Source organism: Lampetra planeri, chromosome 28 (genome assembly GCF_965212315.1).
Source record: "Lampetra planeri chromosome 28, kcLamPlan1.2.h2, whole genome shotgun sequence".
Lineage (NCBI taxonomy): Eukaryota > Metazoa > Chordata > Hyperoartia > Petromyzontiformes > Petromyzontidae > Lampetra > Lampetra planeri.
This window is the reverse complement of record NC_136134.1, coordinates 3,402,117-3,425,181: the sequence shown is the minus strand read 5'-3', so window position 1 is coordinate 3,425,181 and position 23,065 is coordinate 3,402,117. Positions and strand designations below refer to the sequence as shown.

Genomic DNA, 23,065 nt, shown 5'->3' with positions numbered 1-23,065 from the left:
AAGGGAAGTTTGGCAACATTTTATGTTTGATCCACTAACCCTCGCCTTTTATTTAGCACATCAAATTTTTTTAATTTCTGGGGTGAAAATAATTTATTTTCTACTTTTGGGTGAAAATAAAAGTGTTTGCATTGAAAAACTTGCTTTTAACCGAATTTATTTTACTGTGAAAACTATCATTAATGTCTATTTTATTTTCCCAGGTAAGGTCCACGAGAGCTATATAGCTGTTTTTCGGAAGCGACCTGGCCACAAATGAGAAGCCAATTAAGTGGTTTATCATGTGGAAATTTATAGCAGCCAAATACTCGAAGGACATGTTTCTAAATGTGGAGTGAAAACCCCACACGATCACGGGGAGAAAACGCAAACTCCAAATATAGCTTGTGTCGCCTCCGAAACGTCGTGATTTTTATTTTATTTTACTTTTATTAATTTTAATGTTTTACCTACGTGACTTTACCGAAAAAACCTAAGAATATTCCTCCAATCCCCTATCCCCCTTTTTGCACTTTCATTGCAAACACCCTTCGTTAATTATTTCTATAGGCGTGGTCCATTGTCCTTTGCGTGACTTCGAAGCATTGTCCTTACTGTGTCCCCTGATGCACTCTACTGATCTGTTTTTACATGTTAATGTTTTCCTTGGGGAGCACCTGCATTCCATGTACATACATCAGCTCTGCAAATATAAGACTGACTTACATGGAAACGTTTTGCACTTCGTGAACCAGGTCACCATTGCAAATAAGTCTTCTTGCATAAATTGACTCTCCAATCATGAATTAATGAAAAGAGGGAAGGTGTTTGTAGCCATTGCATATTTAATATGATGCGACTTGTTGATGTTTATACTGTCTTTTCACAGCCTCGACTGAACAAACTACAACAGACAACACCACTACAGAATTGACAACTACCACTCCGAATGCAACCACCCTATCAACTTCAACAGAACAATCCACCACAACTTCACCTACAACAGCCACTTCAGAATTGACAACTACCACTTCGCAGGCAACTACAACTAAGGAAGTCACCACCCTATCGACATCAACAGACCAATCCACCACAAATGCACCTACAACAGCCACTTCAGAATTGACAACTACCACTCCACAGGCAACCACAACAAAGGAAGGCACCACCCTATCGACATCAACAGAACAATCCACCACAACTGCACCAACAACACAGACAGCGACTACAGAATTGACAACTACCGCGCCACAGGCAACCACAACAAAGGAAGTCACCACCCTTTCAACTTCAACAGAACAATCCACCACAACTGCACCAACAACACAGACAGTCACTACAGAATTGACAACTACGACTCCACAGGCAACCACAACTAAGGAAGTCACCACCCTATCGACTTCAACAGAACAATCCACCACAACTGCACCTGCAACACAGACAGGCACTACAGAATTGACAACTACCACGCCACAGGCAACCACAACAAAGGAAGTCACCACCCTTTCAACTTCAACAGAACAATCCACCACAACTGCACCAACAACACAGACAGCCACTACAGAATTGACAACTACAACTCCGCAGGCAACCACAACAAAGGAAGTCACAACCCTATCAACTTCAACAGAACAATCCACGACAACTGCACCAACAACACACACAGCCACTACAGAATTGACAACTACCACGCCACAGGTAACCACAACAAAGGAAGTCACCACCCTATCGACTTCAACAGAACAATCCACCACAACTGCACCTACAACACAGACGGCCACTACAGAATTGACAACTACAACTCCGCAGGCAACTACAACTAAGGAAGTCACCACCCAATCGACTTCAACAGAACAATCCTCCACAACTGCACCAACAACACAGACAGCCACTACAGAATTAACAACTACCACTCCGCAGGCAACCACAACAAAGGAAGTCACCACCCTATCAACATCAACAGCACAATCCACCACAATTGCACCTACAACACAGACAGCCACTACAGAATTGACAACTACCACTCCGCAGGCAACCACAACAAAGGAAATCACAACCCTATCAACTTCAACAGAACAATCCACCACAACTGCACCTACAACAGCCACTACAGAATTGACAACTACCACTCCACAGGCAACCACAACAAAGGAAGTCACCACCATATCGACTTCAACAGAACAATCCACCACAACTGCACCTACAACACAGACAGCCACTACAGAATTGGCAACTACCACTCCACAGGCAACCACAACAAAGGAAGTCACCACCCTATCAACTTCAACAGCACAATCGACCACAACTGCACCTACAACACAGACAGCCACTACAGAATTGACAACTACAACTCCACAGGCAACCACAACAAAGGAAGTCACCACCCAATCGACTTCAACAGAACAATCCTCCACAACTGCACCAACAACACAGACAGCCACTACAGAATTAACAACTACCACACCGCAGGCAACCACAACAAAGGAAGTCACCACCTTATCGACTTCAACAGAACAATCCACCACAACTGCACCAACAACACAGACAGCCACTACAGAATTGACAACTACGACTCCGCAGGCAACCACAGCAAAGGAAGTCACCACCGTATCAACATCAACAGCACAATCCACCACAACTGCACCTACAACACAGACAGACACTACAGAATTGACAACTACAACTCCACAGGCAACCACAACAAAGGAAGTCACCACCCTATCGACTTCAACAGAACAATCCACCACAACTGCACCTACAACACAGACAGCCACTACAAAATTGGCAACTACCACGCCACAGGTAACCACAACAAAGGAAGTCACCACCCTATCGACTTCAACAGAACAATCCACCACAACTGCACCTACAACACAGACAGCCACTACAGAATTGACAACTACCACGCCACAGGTAACCACAACAAAGGAAGTCACCACCCTATCGACTTCAACAGAACAATCCACCACAACTGCACCTACAACACAGACGGCCACTACAGAATTGACAACTACAACTCCGCAGGCAACTACAACTAAGGAAGTCACCACCCAATCGACTTCAACAGAACAATCCTCCACAACTGCACCAACAACACAGACAGCCACTACAGAATTAACAACTACCACTCCGCAGGCAACCACAACAAAGGAAGTCACCACCCTATCAACATCAACAGCACAAACCACCACAATTGCACCTACAACACAGACAGCCACTACAGAATTGACAACTACCACTCCGCAGGCAACCACAACAAAGGAAATCACAACCCTATCAACTTCAACAGAACAATCCACCACAACTGCACCTACAACAGCCACTACAGAATTGACAACTACCACTCCACAGGCAACCACAACAAAGGAAGTCACCACCATATCGACTTCAACAGAACAATCCACCACAACTGCACCTACAACACAGACAGCCACTACAGAATTGGCAACTACCACTCCACAGGCAACCACAACAAAGGAAGTCACCACCCTATCAACTTCAACAGCACAATCGACCACAACTGCACCTACAACACAGGCAGCCACTACAGAATTGACAACTACAACTCCACAGGCAACCACAACAAAGGAAGTCACCACCCAATCGACTTCAACAGAACAATCCTCCACAACTGCACCAACAACACAGACAGCCACTACAGAATTAACAACTACCACACCGCAGGCAACCACAACAAAGGAATTCACCACCTTATCGACTTCAACAGAACAATCCACCACAACTGCACCAACAACACAGACAGCCACTACAGAATTGACAACTACGACTCCGCAGGCAACCACAGCAAAGGAAGTCACCACCCTATCGACTTCAACAGAACAATCCACCACAACTGCACCTACAACACAGACAGCCACTACAGAATTGGCAACTACCACTCCGCAGGCAACAACAACAAAGGAAGTCACCACCCTATCAACTTCAACAGCACAATCCACCACAACTGCACTAACAACACAGACAGCCACTACAGAATTGGCAACTACCACTCCACATGCAACCACAACAAAGGAAGTCACCACCCTATCGATTTCAACAGCACAATCCACCACAACTGCACCTACAACAGCCACTACAGAATTGACATCAACCACTCCGCAGGCAACCACAACAAAGGAAGTCACCACCCTATCAACTTCAACAGCACAATCCTCCACAACTGCACCTACAACAGCCACTTCAGAATTGACAACTACAACTCCACAGGCAACTACAACAAAGGAAGTCACCACCCTATCAACTTCAACAGCACAATCCACCACAACTGAACCAACAACAGCCACTACAGAATTGACATCTACCACTCCGCAGGCAACCACAACTAAGGAAGCCACCACCCTATCGACTTCAACAGCACAATCCACCACAACTGAACCTACAACAGCCACTTCAGAATTGACAACTACCACTCCACAGGCAACCACAACAAAGGAAGTCACCACCCTATCAACTTCAACAGCACAATCCACCACAACTGCACCTACAACAGCCACTACAGAATTGACATCTACCACTCCGCAGGCAACCACAACAAAGGAAGTCACCACCCTATCGACTTCAACAGCACAATCCACCACAACTGCACCTACAACAGCCACTTCAGAATTGACAACTACCACTCCGCAAGCAACCACAACAAAGGAAGTCACCACCCTATCAACTTCAACAGCACAATCCACCACAACTGCACCTACAACAGCCACTTCAGAATTGACAACTACCACTCCGCAGGCAACCACAACAAAGGAAGTCACCACCCTATCGACTTCAACAGCACAATCCACCACAACTGCACCTACAACAGCCACTTCAGAATTGACAACTACCACTCCGCAAGCAACCACAACAAAGGAAGTCACCACCCTATCAACTTCAACAGCACAATCCACCACAACTGCACCTACAACAGCCACTTCAGAATTGACAACTACCACTCCGCAGGCAACCACAACAAAGGAAGTCACCACCCTATCAACTTCAACAGCACAATCCACCACAACTGCACCTACAACAGCCACTACAGAATTGACAACTACCACTCCGCCGGCAACCACAACGAAGGAAGTCACCACCCTATCAACTTCAACAGCACAATCCACCACAACTGCACCTACAACAGCCACTACAGAATTGACATCAACCACTCCGGAGGCAACCACAACTAAGGAAGCCACCACCCTATCGACTTCAACAGCACAATCCACCACAACTGCACCTACAACAGCCACTTCAGAATTGACAACTACCACTCCACAGGCAACCACAACAAAGGAAGTCACCACCCTATCAACTTCAACAGCACAATCCACCACAACTGCACCTACAACAGCCACTACAGAATTGACATCTACCACTCCGCAGGCAACCACAACTAAGGAAGTCACCACCCTATCGACTTCAACAGCACAATCCACCACAACTGCACCAACAACAGCCACTTCAGAATTGACAACTACCACTCCGCAAGCAACCACAACAAAGGAAGTCACCACCCTATCAACTTCAACAGCACAATCCACCACAACTGCACCTACAACAGCCACTTCAGAATTGACAACTACCACTCCGCAGGCAACCACAACAAAGGAAGTCACCACCCTATCAACTTCAACAGCACAATCCATCACAACTGCACCTACAACAGCCACTACAGAATTGACAACTACCACTCCGCCGGCAACCACAACAAAGGAAGTCACCACCCTATCAACTTCAACAGCACAATCCACCACAACTGCACCTACAACAGCCACTACAGAATTGACATCTACCACTCCGCAGGCAACCACAACAAAGGAAATCACCACCCTATCGACTTCAACAGCACAATCCACCACAACTGCACCTACAACAGCCACTTCAGAATTGACATCAACCACTCCGCAGGCAACCACAACTAAGGAAGCCACCACCCTATCGACTTCAACAGAACAATCCACCACAAATGCACCTACAACAGCCACTTCAGAATTGACAACTACAACTCCGCAGGCAACCACAACAAAGGAAGTCACCACCCTATCGACTTCAACAGCACAATCCACCACAACTGCACCTACAACAGCCACTTCAGAATTGACATCAACCACTCCGCAGGCAACCACAACTAAGGAAGTCCCCACCCTATCGACTTCAACAGCACAATCCACCACAACTGCACCTACAACAGCCACTTCAGAATTGACATCAACCACTCCGCAGGCAACCACAACTAAGGAAGTCACCACCCTATCGACTTCAACAGCACAATCCACCACAAATGCCCCTACAACAGCCACTTCAGAATTGACAACTACCACTCCGCAGGCAACCACAACAAAGGAAGTCACCACCCTATCGACTTCAACAGCACAATCCACCACAACTGCACCTACAACAGCCACTTCAGAATTGACATCAACCACTCCGCAGGCAACCACAACTAAGGAAGTCACCACCCTATCAACTTCAACAGCACAATCCACCACAACTGCACCTACAACAGCCACTTCAGAATTGACATCAACCACTCCGCAGGCAACCACAACTAAGGAAGTCACCACCCTATCGACTTCAACATCACAATCCACCACAAATGCACCTACAACAGCCACTTCAGAATTGACAACTACCACTCCGCAGGCAACCACAACAAAGGAAGTCACCACCCTATCGACTTCAACAGCACAATCCACCACAACTGCACCTACAACAGCCACTTCAGAATTGACATCAACCACTCCGCAGGCAACCACAACTAAGGAAGTCACCACCCTATCGACTTCAACAGCACAATCCACCACAACTGCACCTACAACAGCCACTTCAGAATTGACATCAACCACTCCGCAGGCAACCACAACTAAGGAAGTCACCACCCTATCGACTTCAACAGCACAATCCGCCACAACTGCATCTACAACAGCCACTTCAGAATTGACATCAACCACTCCGCAGGCAACCACAACTAAGGAAGTCACCACCCTATCGACTTCAACAGCACAATCCTCCACAACTGCACCTACAACAGCCACTTCAGAATTAACAACTACAACTCCACAGGCAACTACAACAAAGGAAGTCACCACCCTATCGACTTCAACAGCACAATCCACCACAAATACACCTACAACAGCCACTTCAGAATTGACAACTACCACTCCGCAGGCAACCACAACAAAGGAAGTCACCACCCTATCGACTTCAACAGCACAATCCACCACAACTGCACCTACAACAGCCACTTCAGAATTGACATCAACCACTCCGCAGGCAACCACAACTAAGGAAGTCACCACCCTATCGACTTCAACAGCACAATCCGCCACAACTGCATCTACAACAGCCACTTCAGAATTGACATCAACCACTCCGCAGGCAACCACAACTAAGGAAGTCACCACCCTATCGACTTCAACAGCACAATCCTCCACAACTGCACCTACAACAGCCACTTCAGAATTAACAACTACAACTCCACAGGCAACTACAACAAAGGAAGTCACCACCCTATCGACTTCAACAGCACAATCCACCACAAATGCACCTACAACAGCCACTTCAGAATTGACAACTACCACTCCGCAGGCAACCACAACAAAGGAAGTCACCATCCTATCGACTTCAACAGCACAATCCACCACAACTGCACCTACAACAGCCACTTCAGAATTGACATCAACCACTCCGCAGGCAACCACAACTAAGGAAGTCACCACCCTATCGACTTCAACAGCACAATCCACCACAACTGCACCTACAACAGCCACTTCAGAATTGACATCAACCACTCCGCAGGCAACCACAACTAAGGAAGTCACCACCCTATCGACTTCAACAGCACAATCCACCACAACTGCATCTACAACAGCCACTTCAGAATTGACAACTACCACTCCGCAGGCAACCACAACAAAGGAAGTCACCACCCTATCGACTTCAACAGCACAATCCTCCACAACTGCACCTACAACAGCCACTTCAGAATTAACAACTACAACTCCACAGGCAACTACAACAAAGGAAGTCACCACCCTATCAACTTCAACAGCACAATCCACCACAACTGCACCTACAACAGCCACTACAGAATTGACTTCTACCACACCGCAGGCAACCACAACTAAGGAAGTCACCACCCTATCAACTTCAACAGCACAATCCACCACAACTGCACCTACAACAACCACTACAGAATTGACATCTACCACTCCGCAGGCAACCACAACAAAGGAAATCACCACCCTATCGACTTCAACAGCACAATCCACCACACCTGCACCTACAACAGCCACTTCAGAATTGACATCAACCACTCCGCAGGCAACCACAACAAAGGAAGTCACCACCCTATCGACTTCAACAGCACAATCCTCCACAACTGCACCTACAACAGCCACTTCAGAATTGACAACTACAACTCCACAGGCAACTACAACAAAGGAAGTCACCACCCTATCAACTTCAACAGCACAATCCACCACAACTGCACCTACAACAGCCACTACAGAATTGACATCTACCACTCCGCAGGCAACCACAACTAAGGAAGTCACCACCCTATCGACTTCAACAACACAATCCACCACAACTGCACCTACAACAGCCACTTCAGAATGGATAACTACCACTCCACAGGCAACCACAACTAAGGAAGTCACCACCCTATCGACTTCAACAGCACAATCCTCCACAACTGCACCTACAACAGCCACTTCAGAATTAACAACTACAACTCCACAGGCAACTACAACAAAGGAAGTCACCACCCTATCAACTTCAACAGCACAATCCACCACAACTGCACCTACAACAGCCACTACAGAATTGACTTCTACCACACCGCAGGCAACCACAACTAAGGAAGTCACCACCCTATCAACTTCAACAGCACAATCCACCACAACTGCACCTACAACAACCACTACAGAATTGACATCTACCACTCCGCAGGCAACCACAACAAAGGAAATCACCACCCTATCGACTTCAACAGCACAATCCACCACACCTGCACCTACAACAGCCACTTCAGAATTGACATCAACCACTCCGCAGGCAACCACAACAAAGGAAGTCACCACCCTATCGACTTCAACAGCACAATCCTCCACAACTGCACCTACAACAGCCACTTCAGAATTGACAACTACAACTCCACAGGCAACTACAACAAAGGAAGTCACCACCCTATCAACTTCAACAGCACAATCCACCACAACTGCACCTACAACAGCCACTACAGAATTGACATCTACCACTCCGCAGGCAACCACAACTAAGGAAGTCACCACCCTATCGACTTCAACAACACAATCCACCACAACTGCACCTACAACAGCCACTTCAGAATGGATAACTACCACTCCACAGGCAACCACAACTAAGGAAGTCACCACCCTATCAACTTCAATAGCACAATCCACCACAACTGCACCTACAACAGCCACTTCAGAATTGTCAACTACCACTCCGCAGGCAACAACAACAAAGGAAGTCACCACCCGATCAACTTCAACAGCACAATCCACCACAACTGCACCTACAACAGCCACTACAGAATTGACATCTACCACTCCGCAGGCAACCACAACTAAGGAAGTCACCACCCTATCGACTTCAACAGCACAATCCACCACAACTGCAGCTACAACAGCCACTTCAGAATTGACAACTACCACTCCGCAGGCAACCACAACAAAAGAAGTCACCACCCTGTCAACTTCAACAGCACAATCCACCACAACTGCACCTACAACAGCCACTACAGAATTGACAACTACTACTCCGCAGGCAACCACAACAAAGGAAGTCACCACCCTATCAACTTCAACAACACAATCCACCACAACTGCAACTACAACAGCTACTTCAGAATTGACAACTACCACTCCGCAGGCAACCACAACAAAGGAAGTCACCACCCTATCAACTTCAACAGCACAATCCACTACAACTGCACCTACAACAGCCACTTCAGAATTGTCAACTACCACTCCGCAGGCAACCACAACAAAGGAAGTCACCACCCTATCAACTTCAACAGCACAATCCACCACAACTGCACCTACAACAGCCACTACAGAATTGACATCTACCACTCCGCAGGCAACCACAACTAAGGAAGTCACCACCCTATCGACTTCAACAGCACAATCCACCACAACTGCAGCTACAACAGCCACTTCAGAATTGACAACTACCACTCCGCAGGCAACCACAACAAAAGAAGTCACCACCCTGTCAACTTCAACAGCACAATCCACCACAACTGCACCTACAACAGCCACTACAGAATTGACAACTACTACTCCGCAGGCAACCACAACAAAGGAAGTCACCACCCTATCAACTTCAACAACACAATCCACCACAACTGCAACTACAACAGCTACTTCAGAATTGACAACTACCACTCCGCAGGCAACCACAACAAAGGAAGTCACCACCCTATCAACTTCAACAGTACAATCCACCACAACTGCACCTACAACAGCCACTTCAGAATTGACAACTACCACTCCGCAAGCAACCACAACAAAGGAAGTCACCACCCTATCCACTTCAACAGCACAATCCACCACAACTGCACCTACAACAGCCACTTCAGAATTGACAACTACAACTCCACAGGCAACTACAACAAAGGAAGTCACCACCCTATCAACTTCAACAGCACAATCCACCACAACTGCACCTACAACAGCCACTTCAGAATTGACATCTACCACTCCGCAGGCAACCACAACTAAGGAAGTCACCACCCTATCGACTTCAACAGCACAATCCACCACAACTGCACCTACAACAGTCACTTCAGAATTGACAACTACCACTCCGCAGGCAACCACAACAAAAGAAGTCACCACCCTGTCAACTTCAACAGCACAATCCACCACAACTGCACCTACAACAGCCACTACAGAATTGACAACTACAACTCCACAGGCAACTACAACAAAGGAAGTCACCACCCTATCAACTTCAACAGCACAATCCACCACAACTGCACCTACAACAGCCACTACAGAATTGACATCTACCACTCCGCAGGCAACCACAACTAAGGAAGTCACCACCCTATCGACTTCAACAGCACAATCCACCACAACTGCACCTACAACAGCCACTTCAGAATTGACAACTACCACTCCGCAGGCAACCACAACAAAGGAAGTCACCACCCTATCGGCTTCAACAGCACAATCCACCACAACTGCACCTACAACAGCCACTTCAGAATTGACAACTACAACTCCGCAGGCAACCACAACAAAGGAAGTCACCACCCTATCGACTTCAACAGCACAATCCACCACAACTGCACCTACAACAGCCACTTCAGAATTGACAACTACAACTCCACAGGCAACTACAACAAAGGAAGTCACCACCCTATCAACTTCAACAGCACAATCCACCACAACTGCACCTACAACAGCCACTACGGAATTGACATCTACCACTCCGCAGGCAACCACAACAAAGGAAGTCACCACCCTATCGACTTCAACAGCACAATCCACCACAACTGCACCTACAACAGCCACTTCAGAATTGACAACTACCACTCCGCAGGCAACCACAACAAAGGAAGTCACCACCCTATCAACTTCAACAGCACAATCCACCACAACTGCACCTACAATAGCCACTACAGAATTGACAACTACCACTCCGCAGGCAACCACAACAAAAGAAGTCACTACCCTATCAACTTCAACAGCACAATCCACCACAACTGCACCTACAACAGCCACTTCAGAATTGACAACTACCACTCCGCAGGCAACCACAACAAAGGAAGTCACCACCCTATCAACTTCAACAGCACAATCCACTACAAATGCACCTACAACAGCCACTACAGAATTGACAACTACCACTCCGCAGGCAACCACAACAAAGGAAGTCACCACCCTATCAACTTCAACAGCACAATCCACCACAACTGCACCTACAACAGCCACTTCAGAATTGACAACTACCACTCCGCAGGCAACCACAACAAAGGAAGTCACCACCCTATCGACTTCAACAGAACAATCTACCAGAATCACAGAAGCAATCACCCAAGCCCCTACCACAACTTCACAATCCACCACAAATACGCCACCAACAACGGAGACAACCACCGTACATTTGACAACCACACCGCAGACAACCACACCAACCACAACACTGCAAACTACCACCCAATCAACTTCCCAATCCACCACAAATACTCCGACAACAACAGAGACAACCACTGTAAAATTAACAACAACCACTCCACAGACAACCACACCAACCACAACATTGCAAACTACCACCCAATCAACTTCACAAACAACCACAAATACACCAACAACAGACACAACCACCATACATTTGACAACAACCACACCGCAGACAACCACAACACATCAAGCCACCACACTGTCGACTTCAACAGAACAATCTACCAGAATCACAGAAGCAATCACCCAAGCCCCTACCACAACTTCACAATCCACCACAAATACGCCACCAACAACGGAGACAACCACTGTAAAATTAACAACAACCACACCACAAACTACCACGCCAACCACAACAAAAGAAACTACCACCCAATCAACTTCACAATCCACCACAAATACACCGACAACAACAGAGACAACCACTGTAAAATTGACAACAACCACACCGCAGACAACCACTCCAACCACAACATTGCAAACTACCACCCAATCAACTTCACAAACAACCACAAATACGCCGACAACAGAGACAACCACTGTAAAATTGACAACAACAACACCGCAGACAACCACACCAACCACAACAAAAGAAACTACCACCCAATCAACTTCACAATCCACCACAAATACACCGACAACAGAGACAACCACTGTAAATTTGACAACAATCACACCGCAGACAACCACACCAACCACAACAAAAGAAACTACCACCCAATCAACTTCCCAATCCACCACAAATACACTGACAACAGAGACAACCACTGTAAATTTGACAACAACCACACTGCAGACAACCACACCAATCACAACAAAAGAAACTACCACCCAATCAACTTCACAATCCACCACAAATACACCGACAACAACAGAGACAACCACTGTAAATTTGACAACAATCACACCGCAGACAACCACACCAACCACAACAAAAGAAACTACCACCCAAACAACTTCACAATCCACCACAAATACACCGACAACAGAGACAACCACTGTAAATTTGACAACAACCACACCGCAAACTACCACGCCAACCACAACAAAAGAAACTACCACCCAATCAACTTCACAATCCACCACAAATACACCGACAACAATCACAACAGCATCTTCAACCACAACATCTCTCCCCACCACACTTGCATCACCAACAACATTGACAACAATCACAACAGCATCACCATCAACCACAACAAAATCTCCAACCACAATAGTGTCACAAACAACATATACCCCAACTACAACCACTCTTCCAACAACAGCTTCAACAACATCTTCAACAACATCTTCACCAACATCTTCAACAACATCTTCAACATCGCCAACCACAACAGCATCACCATCTACAACATCTCCAGGTTAGTTATGTTATGTAAACAGGACCTATGCCTGACTATTCCACTAACAGTGTTAAGATCTCGATTTAAAATGTGGATATCCACCTTTTGTTAAACCAGGTTCTGAAATGTACAGGAGTCAGTTGATGGTCTCAATGTGAACACCAATTATTGTGCTGCATAAATTATCGTGTGAATTATATATTATTGCAAAATAACATTAATATCCCATAGGTAATTTTAAATGTGGCTAACCCTCTAGAGATAATGTGAGAGCTCGCCTATATCTACGTTCATTCCACGACAAGTTTATGATAATACAATTGGGAAATTCATTGGCGATATGAAATAAATATTAAGTGCTTAAAATGTATATATTACTACGTCATGTATCCATACAACTTCTACAATGAACAATACAGCATCATCTAAGACTATGTTTAGTTACCCATAATGTATGTTGTTTATTTACATGCCACTTTTCCAGTACCAGGTTTGCCAAGAAATCTAACTCTTGCCAGTGGAGGAGTAACAAACACATCTCTGCAAGTCATTTGGCTGAGTGCTCTGGGAGATGTTGAACGATACACGGCATTAATCTCTCCTGGAGATTCACCCTCCATTGCTGTTAGCTCGAATGGTTCACTCAATGCCAAGTTTGCTGGGCTGAGACCCGGAGTCCTATACATCATCACTGTGAAAGCCATTGGGAAAGGAAATCTCTCTGGTGAAGGAGTGTCTGTGACTGCGAGGACAGGTATTTACACTTCAACTACATCGAAGCCATTTTAGCTGATTTGAGGGACATTTATTTAATGTCAATATTGTACACAAACAATATGTATTATGTTGAACTGCTGTGCTAATCAGAGGTGCGGGGGAAGGACAATAAACTAAATACAAAAAGCAGTTCCAGGAAATTAGTTTTCAATCTAGATTTAAAAGTGCACAGCTGCAGTGGCTTCCTAATATCGGAAGAGCATTCCAGACGGCCGCAGAAGTGCATCTGAAAGCGCGCAATGCAGTGATCGTCTTTGTTCGATGGTTAGAATATATAACTATTGTATAGTATGATACATAACTATTGTATAGTATTTGCAATTTTTTTTATGCTCGCAGAAGAATACGTATTTGAAAAATCAACGTAATGTATATGATTTTTTTTTAACTAATGCAGTAGATCACGTACATGATGATCATCCTTCATATATAATACCATAAATGTTATATACTGTATTTCAATCATGATTTGTACAATATTGCTTCTCAAACCCCAACACTCATCTGAAAAGAAGTCAAGGCGATGAAAGAATGATATTCTTTACATAGCACCTAAGATATGTTTGTGAACGTGTTTAATAAAGGAAGTACTTCCTGTATTAACGATATTAGATTTTCTAACATAGGCATTATAAATACCAATGAAAACTACAAGAAACTATTTCACTTGCAGAGTGCCACAAGTTATACTCATAACAAACGTCAGGAAAACTCATGTATACGTGTCCAAAACAAAAGACAATTATTGGAGAGACAATTTAAAAGCAAATTTGTAAATTACTCGTCATTTACAGAGTTGAATTTATTGTTTTCTATGAGGTAATCTTATTGGTATCCCCAGAGTCTAGAAGTGGGGACTGAATACACAACGAATGTGAGCTTTCCAGAAGTAGGCCTGCCAGAAATGAGCATAAATTAGGTTACTGTGTAATATTCTTCTGAGTCTCAATAATGACAAACTTGGTCTACCGTTCTCTGTCTGTTGATTAGACAAATTAGCTCAACTTAATACAAGATGGCCACATTGCAGTTCTTCAGGAACTGGCGGGTTTGCATAATGCTTAAGCCCCGAAAACATTTTGTATGCACAGTGCACATTTTTTGTGTTGTTTTGTGTTGTATATACCCAGGGTAATCATTGCAAGTGGATCAGGATTAAAATGATGAAAGACATCAGAATAGAGCAATTCTTGTGAATATGAACTTGATAAATGGAGATACAGATGTATAACTAAAAAAAGCGTTCCATATGTTTTGCTGCTATCTTTGATGTATGGACGGGTAAGCATAGGGATATGTTCACAGACTGAAACCGTCACGGGAGGGCACATTTGGATGAGGGAACAAACACAAACCCGTTTAGCACGTAGACTTTCACGACCAATATTATACAAAAAAAGTGTTTTGTGTTAGATCACGTAAATATCAATGGGGTTTACTCTCCAACACACCGATGTGCTGAAGTAGTAACTAATTGCCACGTTTTGTTTACGTGACAAACCTTACTAAATGGCTGTTGGGTGGTGTCGGTTTAACGACACATTTACATTTACGCGATCTAACCGAAAAATCCCTCTTAAAGGAAAACACAGCAGATTAACTGAAGATACACTCCTTTAAAAACGTTTTTTTTAAACAACGCTTTTATTAACAACTTCGTTTAACTCACGGTCGAGAAGTACAGTACGTCAATGGCGCCTGCGTTTTGTGCGAGCCAATTCCACAGTTTAGGGACCGCGGCGTTTTTTGACCTTCACAAAAATATATAATTAATTTGCCGTCCATACAAAAATTGTAATTGCTTGAAAGGAGGCAATTAATCGATGAATTGATGCCGATTTTCACACAGGCGTGCATTGCCACCGGATCTGAGTACGTGTGCAAAATTTGGAATTGATTGGACAGCAGGAAGTAGACTAACTTTTGATTACAAGATTTGACCACGACAAACACAAGTGAAGTTAAATAAAACCGTTGAATAAAGTGAGCATGCATGGCTGATTGACAACTGTTGACGGAGCGCCAGCCAAAAGAGAGCAATGCACACCACGAGGAAAAACCAGTGGAGTTGGAGTGATGAAATCATTTCATGAACACGAGTGCTTATACATTTACTGTATAAGGGTATATCATCTATTGTGATATTTCCCCCCTGCTGGAGTTAGTACATATTAACACGTGTTGGCGCGTGTTAAAAACAACCACAACACGCAACAGCAACAAATTGAGGCAGTGACACTCCAGTTTTTAATGTATAGCTTCTACCAACGTGCACAACCGATTAGCATGGTTGACTACGTAGGGTGCGAAAGAAGTTCAACACACATCGGGACGTGTTTCTTATTATCAAACCGGATGCTGGTTTTAAGGGCACACAAATGTTTGAATTTCCTGTCCATAGTTAACGCCATACTAAATCGTTTTGTACTCATCAGTTCCAGGGAATGCAAGGAATTTGACCTTCACCAGTCAAGGAGTGACCAACAAGTCCTTGGAAATTGTCTGGACGAGCGCTCAGGGCGACGTGGCACAATATTCGGTGCTCATCTCTCCGGCAAACGTTTCTGCCCTTTCCATCAGTCCAAATGGGTTACTCATCGCCAAGTTTGATCATTTGAGAGCAGGTGTCCTCTATGTCATCAACGTGAAAACCATAGATTATGGGAATAACTCCAATGATGGGGTATCTGTGACGCAAAGAACAGGTAACTTATCTCTGTAGCCTTTTAGTAGTAACTGAGGTTGCTTTCACAATGCTTACAGCAATTCGTTTGCACATATACAGCACAGCAGAAATCCAATAATTCGTGTTGATTTGAAAGGCTATGTCACAAATCATGTAATCAGCAGCACACCGCGTAGGTTTGACCAACAATTCATGCAATGTGTTCTTTTGCGCCCACGCGGTTGTGTGATGCAGATAATAGCATGAAATATTCCATTAATCCGTGAAAAATGTGCGCATGACAGGGGAAGCGTGCCTACATTCATCCTCGAGTGGTTTCGTTTCCTCTCGGACCCAAATTGTGCAAATCCATTATCAACGCGTATCGTTTTGTTACTCAACAAACCTCGACAGCGCAGTCCTCCCACGTTCGCCCCACCCGCTTGCACGGACCGCGATTTCCATTTTCGTGAAGCATTTTTAATCCACCGCAGTTTGCCGCGGAATTACCGGAGGGCATCGCGAACCAACAAATATAATTATCCGCGAATTACAAGGATTCGTAGATTATTTAAGTTAGAATTATTGGTGTTCTGCTGCAACTTGTTTATCATGTATACCCAAAAATGCCGTCAGTACACACTTCTGTAGATTTACATTGTTTCATTAACATTTAGCGTGTCCTGTTATCAACATTACAGTCACGTACATGGCGTCAGATATCATCAGTTGGGTATCTATAAATGGATGACCATGTGTTAATTAAAGTATAATTCCTATTATCTGTAACCCGATTACCCGCAACTCTTATTATCCATAAGCTGTAGTATTTGTGGAAACCTATTATCCATGGCCCTATGGTTTCCTATTGTAAAATGTATACGTTAAGTCAATGTGTGGTTAATCGCAACCACAAAATTCACTCTCCCCACAACATCACTGCAGATAAGATATACTGTGTGCAGCTGTTTATATTTTTAGATATCCAGCGTGTGCTGAGATAGTATAAAAAATAAAATCTATATACAATTGCATTAATTTGTCCTTTTCAGCATCGTCTTAATTTCGCTTCTCGTTCACTTTATAGACGTTGACGAGTGCAGCGATGGGAGCAACAAATGCGCTCAGGTGTGCAATGAGCTGAACCTCTTTGAGAACAGCCAGGGCTACAACTGCAGCTGCTTCGGTGGCTTCAAGATGCAGCAAGATGGCATAAGTTGTCAGCGTGAGTTAACGGCACATAATTTATTCTGCGCATAATGTGTCGAGGTTGTTTCACAGTGCACTTGATTGAGACACGCATCTTCTGGTGTAATCGGGACCCTATTTTCCATTTGCCGTGGGTATTTTTACTATATTTATTCTTGTTGGTGCTACCACAATGAGTACACTATACTACATGTTAAACATTTACTACGCACATCAAGCTGTAATGTTTAACATTTCTGTAGGATTGTTGCCTGTAACTTGCAAATCGCATAAAAGCAAAGCTAAATATTCTACGTGACAGTATTAAACATTTTAATGTAGTCTTCTTCCGCTACAAGAAATGTTAACGTAGAAAAATACAGTAAGGGAGACATTTACATATGTTTTGGAATTAAAAGTAATGATGGTGTGTGTATACATGTAGTGCTGAACTCGACATGACAGCTTCTTGCTTTTCTTCCTCACTTTATTCCGCTAATACCGATCAACATTCCTTCAGCGCGTTCTCCGCTCGCTCGCCGCCGCGTTCTGCCGGCCTCGCTCGCTCCGCGTCTCTCACTCTGTCGACTCTCCTCTCCACTCTCTCCGTCACAGTTCAGTCGCTCTTTATCGGCTTCGCCGTCACACTGCTACCCTATACTTCTCCACTGCTACTGCTACCCTATACTTCTCCACTGCTACCCTATACTTCTCCACTGTTACCCTACACTTCTCCACTGTTACCCTACACTTCTCCACTGTTACCCTACACTTCTCCACTGTTACCCTACACTTCTCCACTGCTACCCTACACTTCTCCACTGCTACCCTACACTTCTCCACTGCTACCCTATACTTCTCCACTGCTACCCTATACTTCTCCACTGCTACCCTATACTTCTCCACTGCTACCCTATACTTCTCCACTGCTTCTGGCTCCGCTGTTTCCGCTCCAACATTCTTCTTCTCCTCCCAGGCACGAACTCCCGCCTCCTTCAAACCCCCCTCCCTTTATGCCCAAGCCAATTAATCTCTAATTAATCAGGTGGCGTCCCCCGCGACGCCCCTCGCCCCCAGCACCCACCACGTGTTCCAGACAACGCGGCGCCACTTAGCGACAACAACCTCCCGGCCAATCAGCGCCCTGCATCCTTAATCGCCCCCTACCCGTCCCTGGCCTCCTCCTCGCATCTTGACGACAATAACAACCTCGACCTCGTATGCTCCCACTGTACTCTGCGCGCACGTGCCCCGACTTCCGCGCGTGGCGCATATTTCAGGCACTACATACAATGTGTAGAGTGGTGATTGGTTGCAATAGTGGCGAATGTCGATTTAAATTCCTGGCAACGTCGATTTAAATTCCTGGCAAAGCACATAAGACGGCTGGCGATATCCAAATTTGACCCAGGCCTCCCCAAAGTCAACGTAGCCTTTAAAATAAATATTTATATAAAAAATTAGTGGAGCCGGTCCAGCTCCTGTCCCCTCTCCTCCTGTAGTTAATCGCCCAATAACGATCATATCTAGGAACATTTAACATACAAACATCTGCCCGAAACATTAATGTCCCTCCTAAACGTCCGAGTTCATCATAATACTTACACGTTTCGTTTAACATCGAATTCTATGAACAATGTCAATGAGAGAAATCATATTTAACTGACAAAACATCAAAAACAGTTATTGTTTCTTATATTAATGTCACCGCTGCCATAGCGCATGTTCTGCTCAGCCCCATGAGCTCGCTCAATGTTGAAACCAAGCTCTGGTCAGCCATCGTGCGCCTTTCCAATGTACAGCTCTACATCGCAACAACACCACTACCACCAAGCGTTTGCAATTGCAAAAACGACTTCCGTTTTTCAAAACCAAAACGCACTCATCATCTTCCAACTCCGTTATAGCTATTGATTCGAGTTGCATTGCTCAAAGTAAACAAGTTTATTAACACTCGTAATACTGATTAAAGAACTCGCCACGAAGCCGATTTTCCGCGCAAATACTGCTAAGTGGTGGAAGGGGAGGAGTGGAGGAGATGGCTGACTGATGCTGCCCCCATGTGTGGTGGTTGTCAGTACTGCTTGCCGCTTGCTTGCTGCTGATGCTGCTGCACTTCGAGGCATCAACGCCACTCAACTTTGCCGCCCGACTCGCGATCAGCTCCGCAAGGCGCGCTCCGTCTGCGTCGCGTCCCAAAACGCGCTCGTTATTTCCATTCGAGTGCGCGCATGTACAACAAAAATAAGTGCGAGTTAATCGAACGCGCCATTTCAAACCCGCGTTACGTAAACGCGAGGCGACTCCACCGAGCTCCTGTCAGTCGATTGACGTAAATTTAACAGTGAGACATTATTATTGGAGCTAATGTAACAACACGCGGCTGAAAGGGCACTTAATCCACCCAAATCTAAACCGTGCACTTCGGGGGCTAGGGCCCCAATCCTTGATCACCATTGCATTAACTTAAATAATAATTTAAAAAACGCAACTAGTTACCCGTAGCTATTAGCAGAGTGCTCAAATTATACGTGTCATACTTGTGATTAATCATACGTGTGATTAATCACAGGTGAGCACACACCAGCATCAGGGAGACAAAGCTGGTGATGTGTGATGCTGGCTCCACTTCCTGTGTCCTAGACTGGTTCTTAATTAGTGTTTGCTGTGTGTTTAATTCAGATTTAGTTTAATATAGAAATATTAACAAATACAAGAACGGCAGTGTATATAAATTCTGTACCTCAGAGATGTGAATACAAATGCTGCCATATATGCTGTGACTGACCCAAAGTCTTACATATAGCTCATATTTTCAACCTTTATAAGATTTAAAGTACATATTTGAATCGTAAAGCTAGGCAATGGTCACCAGTGCATACGCAATTATGACCAATTGGATGCAACTGGGAGTGAAGTATCATATCATGGACAGAGCCAAATGGAAGAAGGCCATGATCGCCGAAGTCTTTGAGAAAGGACACGGCTCATAGAGAATAGGAATTGGAAATGATAACTAAATATTTAGAAAATGACTTCACTGTATAATTTTAATCGTGGGATGGTAGGCTTGAATAAAGACAATCAATATCATTATTTAGAGTACAATATAGTATTGCCCTGCATCAAAAATGTAATCTAAACATTACATTTCACATTAATCTCTTTTGGCCATCTCGTTACACCCAAACATCACATGTTCGCTGTTTAATAAGTTTACTGAATGTTTAAGCACGTACATACAAACAGATATATTTTTTTACAACATACTAAATATATTTACAGTCAAATAGTAAAAAAACATAAAATTTGCTTGTAAAAATATTGAGCCATTGTGTATGCATTACTGTACTGTTTTAATTACACACGTTACAATTTGAATTGAGAATAATTAAACTGCAATACCGTATGGAGGTTAATGCGCTGTATATGTTGTATGTTATTTTTCAGCTATTGTGAGCTGCACACTGGCCTGTACCAATGGAAGGTGCTTTATTGATCCCAACACGAAGAGGCCAACCTGCTCCTGTAACATTGGTTACGTCCTTGATAAAAGCAAGCAAAACTGCTTAGGTAAAACTGGATTTGCCAGCACAGCTGACATACTATTGCACGATCAATCTGTTGTATTTTTATGCTTTCTCCCACCTAGTATCCATTCATTAGAGGAGATGTCAGTAATACTGTATGTTTAATTAAAGCATTTAAGATTAAGCATTGTTTTAAAATGTTATATTTCTAATCTGATTATTGTGCTTTACGTACCCTCAAACATATCTCTAGACCTGCTGCTTAGCTAGCTATATAAGAATTATTATGATACATTGCCAATACAGTGTTGTTTAAGCTCAATTGCCTGATAACTACATGCAATGCTACTGAATGATACATATTTAAATGAATAGCTTTTAGTTGCAAGCAATGCAATAATTGTCATGATACATTGCCAATACTGTGTTGTTTAAGCTCAATTGCCTGATGACTGCATGCGGTGCTCTTGAACGATACAGATTTGAATGAATGTGAAGAACAGCCTAAACCGTGTGAGCAGGAATGCTCTAACACCATCGGAAGCTACAAGTGCTCCTGTTCTCCTGGGTTCACGCAGGATCTCGTTGTTGCTAACAGATGCATTGGTACGTGAAAACCGTCACTATGGAGATTTTTCCCAGTTCCACAGCCCTTGTGTTTTTCCTTTAAACAAACAAATATGATCGAGGGAAGAGTGATTGGGCACACTGTCCCCCTACTCACGTAGGGGCAACGATCAGGAATTTTTAAGGGAGCGAAAGAAGAGGGAAAGAAGGGGGAGGGGTGTACTCAAACAGAACCGCACAATAAAATAACATAGACACGAAATGAGTGAACTTGACGTTGTTAATTCCCCACATCATCTTGGTCATAGGTTTTTGTTTTACCATACTTCGTTAGTGCGGTTTGGGGGATGTGTTGTTAAGGATATTAATTTCATTGGTACAGCAAAATTGAGTTGAAAGAAATAAGTTGGACTGAGCCATTACATTTTACATGATACACATGTGTACCATTGTACTATTAATAATTCTTACATACCTGTTACAACTTAATGCTGGGCGGTGGTTGCTTTGCACACCTGTAATCCAGGATGGTGGAGGTGAGAGTTGGTGGATCGCACAAATATTTTGAAGCTCTCTTCCCGTGGGCATTAAGGTGCCATACCCTAGGCTCAGCAGGAGAAGGAAGAACACCGAGTCCAATAATAGCTATCATACGTTTTGATTCCTTTCGGGGATAAGAGTCTTGCCCTCTTTACACGTGCGCTTTATCGCTGGGTGCTACAGTGGTTTGTTTCCTACTTGTATAGACACTCAGTAATTGCCTGAAAACATCTGTTTAAAAAAAACCCAATGGAG

The 23,065-nt window shown here is 44.3% G+C and overlaps 1 protein-coding gene across 1 annotated transcript in view; it reads left to right on the top strand.

Annotated features, from left to right (window-relative positions):
* The window catches only part of LOC144728258 (uncharacterized), a 316,355-nt gene that overhangs the window by 5,605 nt on the left and 287,685 nt on the right, over window positions 1-23,065 (top strand). The window contains exons 2-7 of the mRNA XM_078607566.1: window positions 869-13,561; window positions 14,028-14,297; window positions 16,756-17,025; window positions 18,073-18,210; window positions 21,624-21,746; window positions 22,184-22,309. Of these exons, the coding sequence (XP_078463692.1) occupies window positions 869-13,561; window positions 14,028-14,297; window positions 16,756-17,025; window positions 18,073-18,210; window positions 21,624-21,746; window positions 22,184-22,309 (13,620 nt within the window). The remainder of the gene's footprint in view (window positions 1-868; window positions 13,562-14,027; window positions 14,298-16,755; window positions 17,026-18,072; window positions 18,211-21,623; window positions 21,747-22,183; window positions 22,310-23,065) is intronic.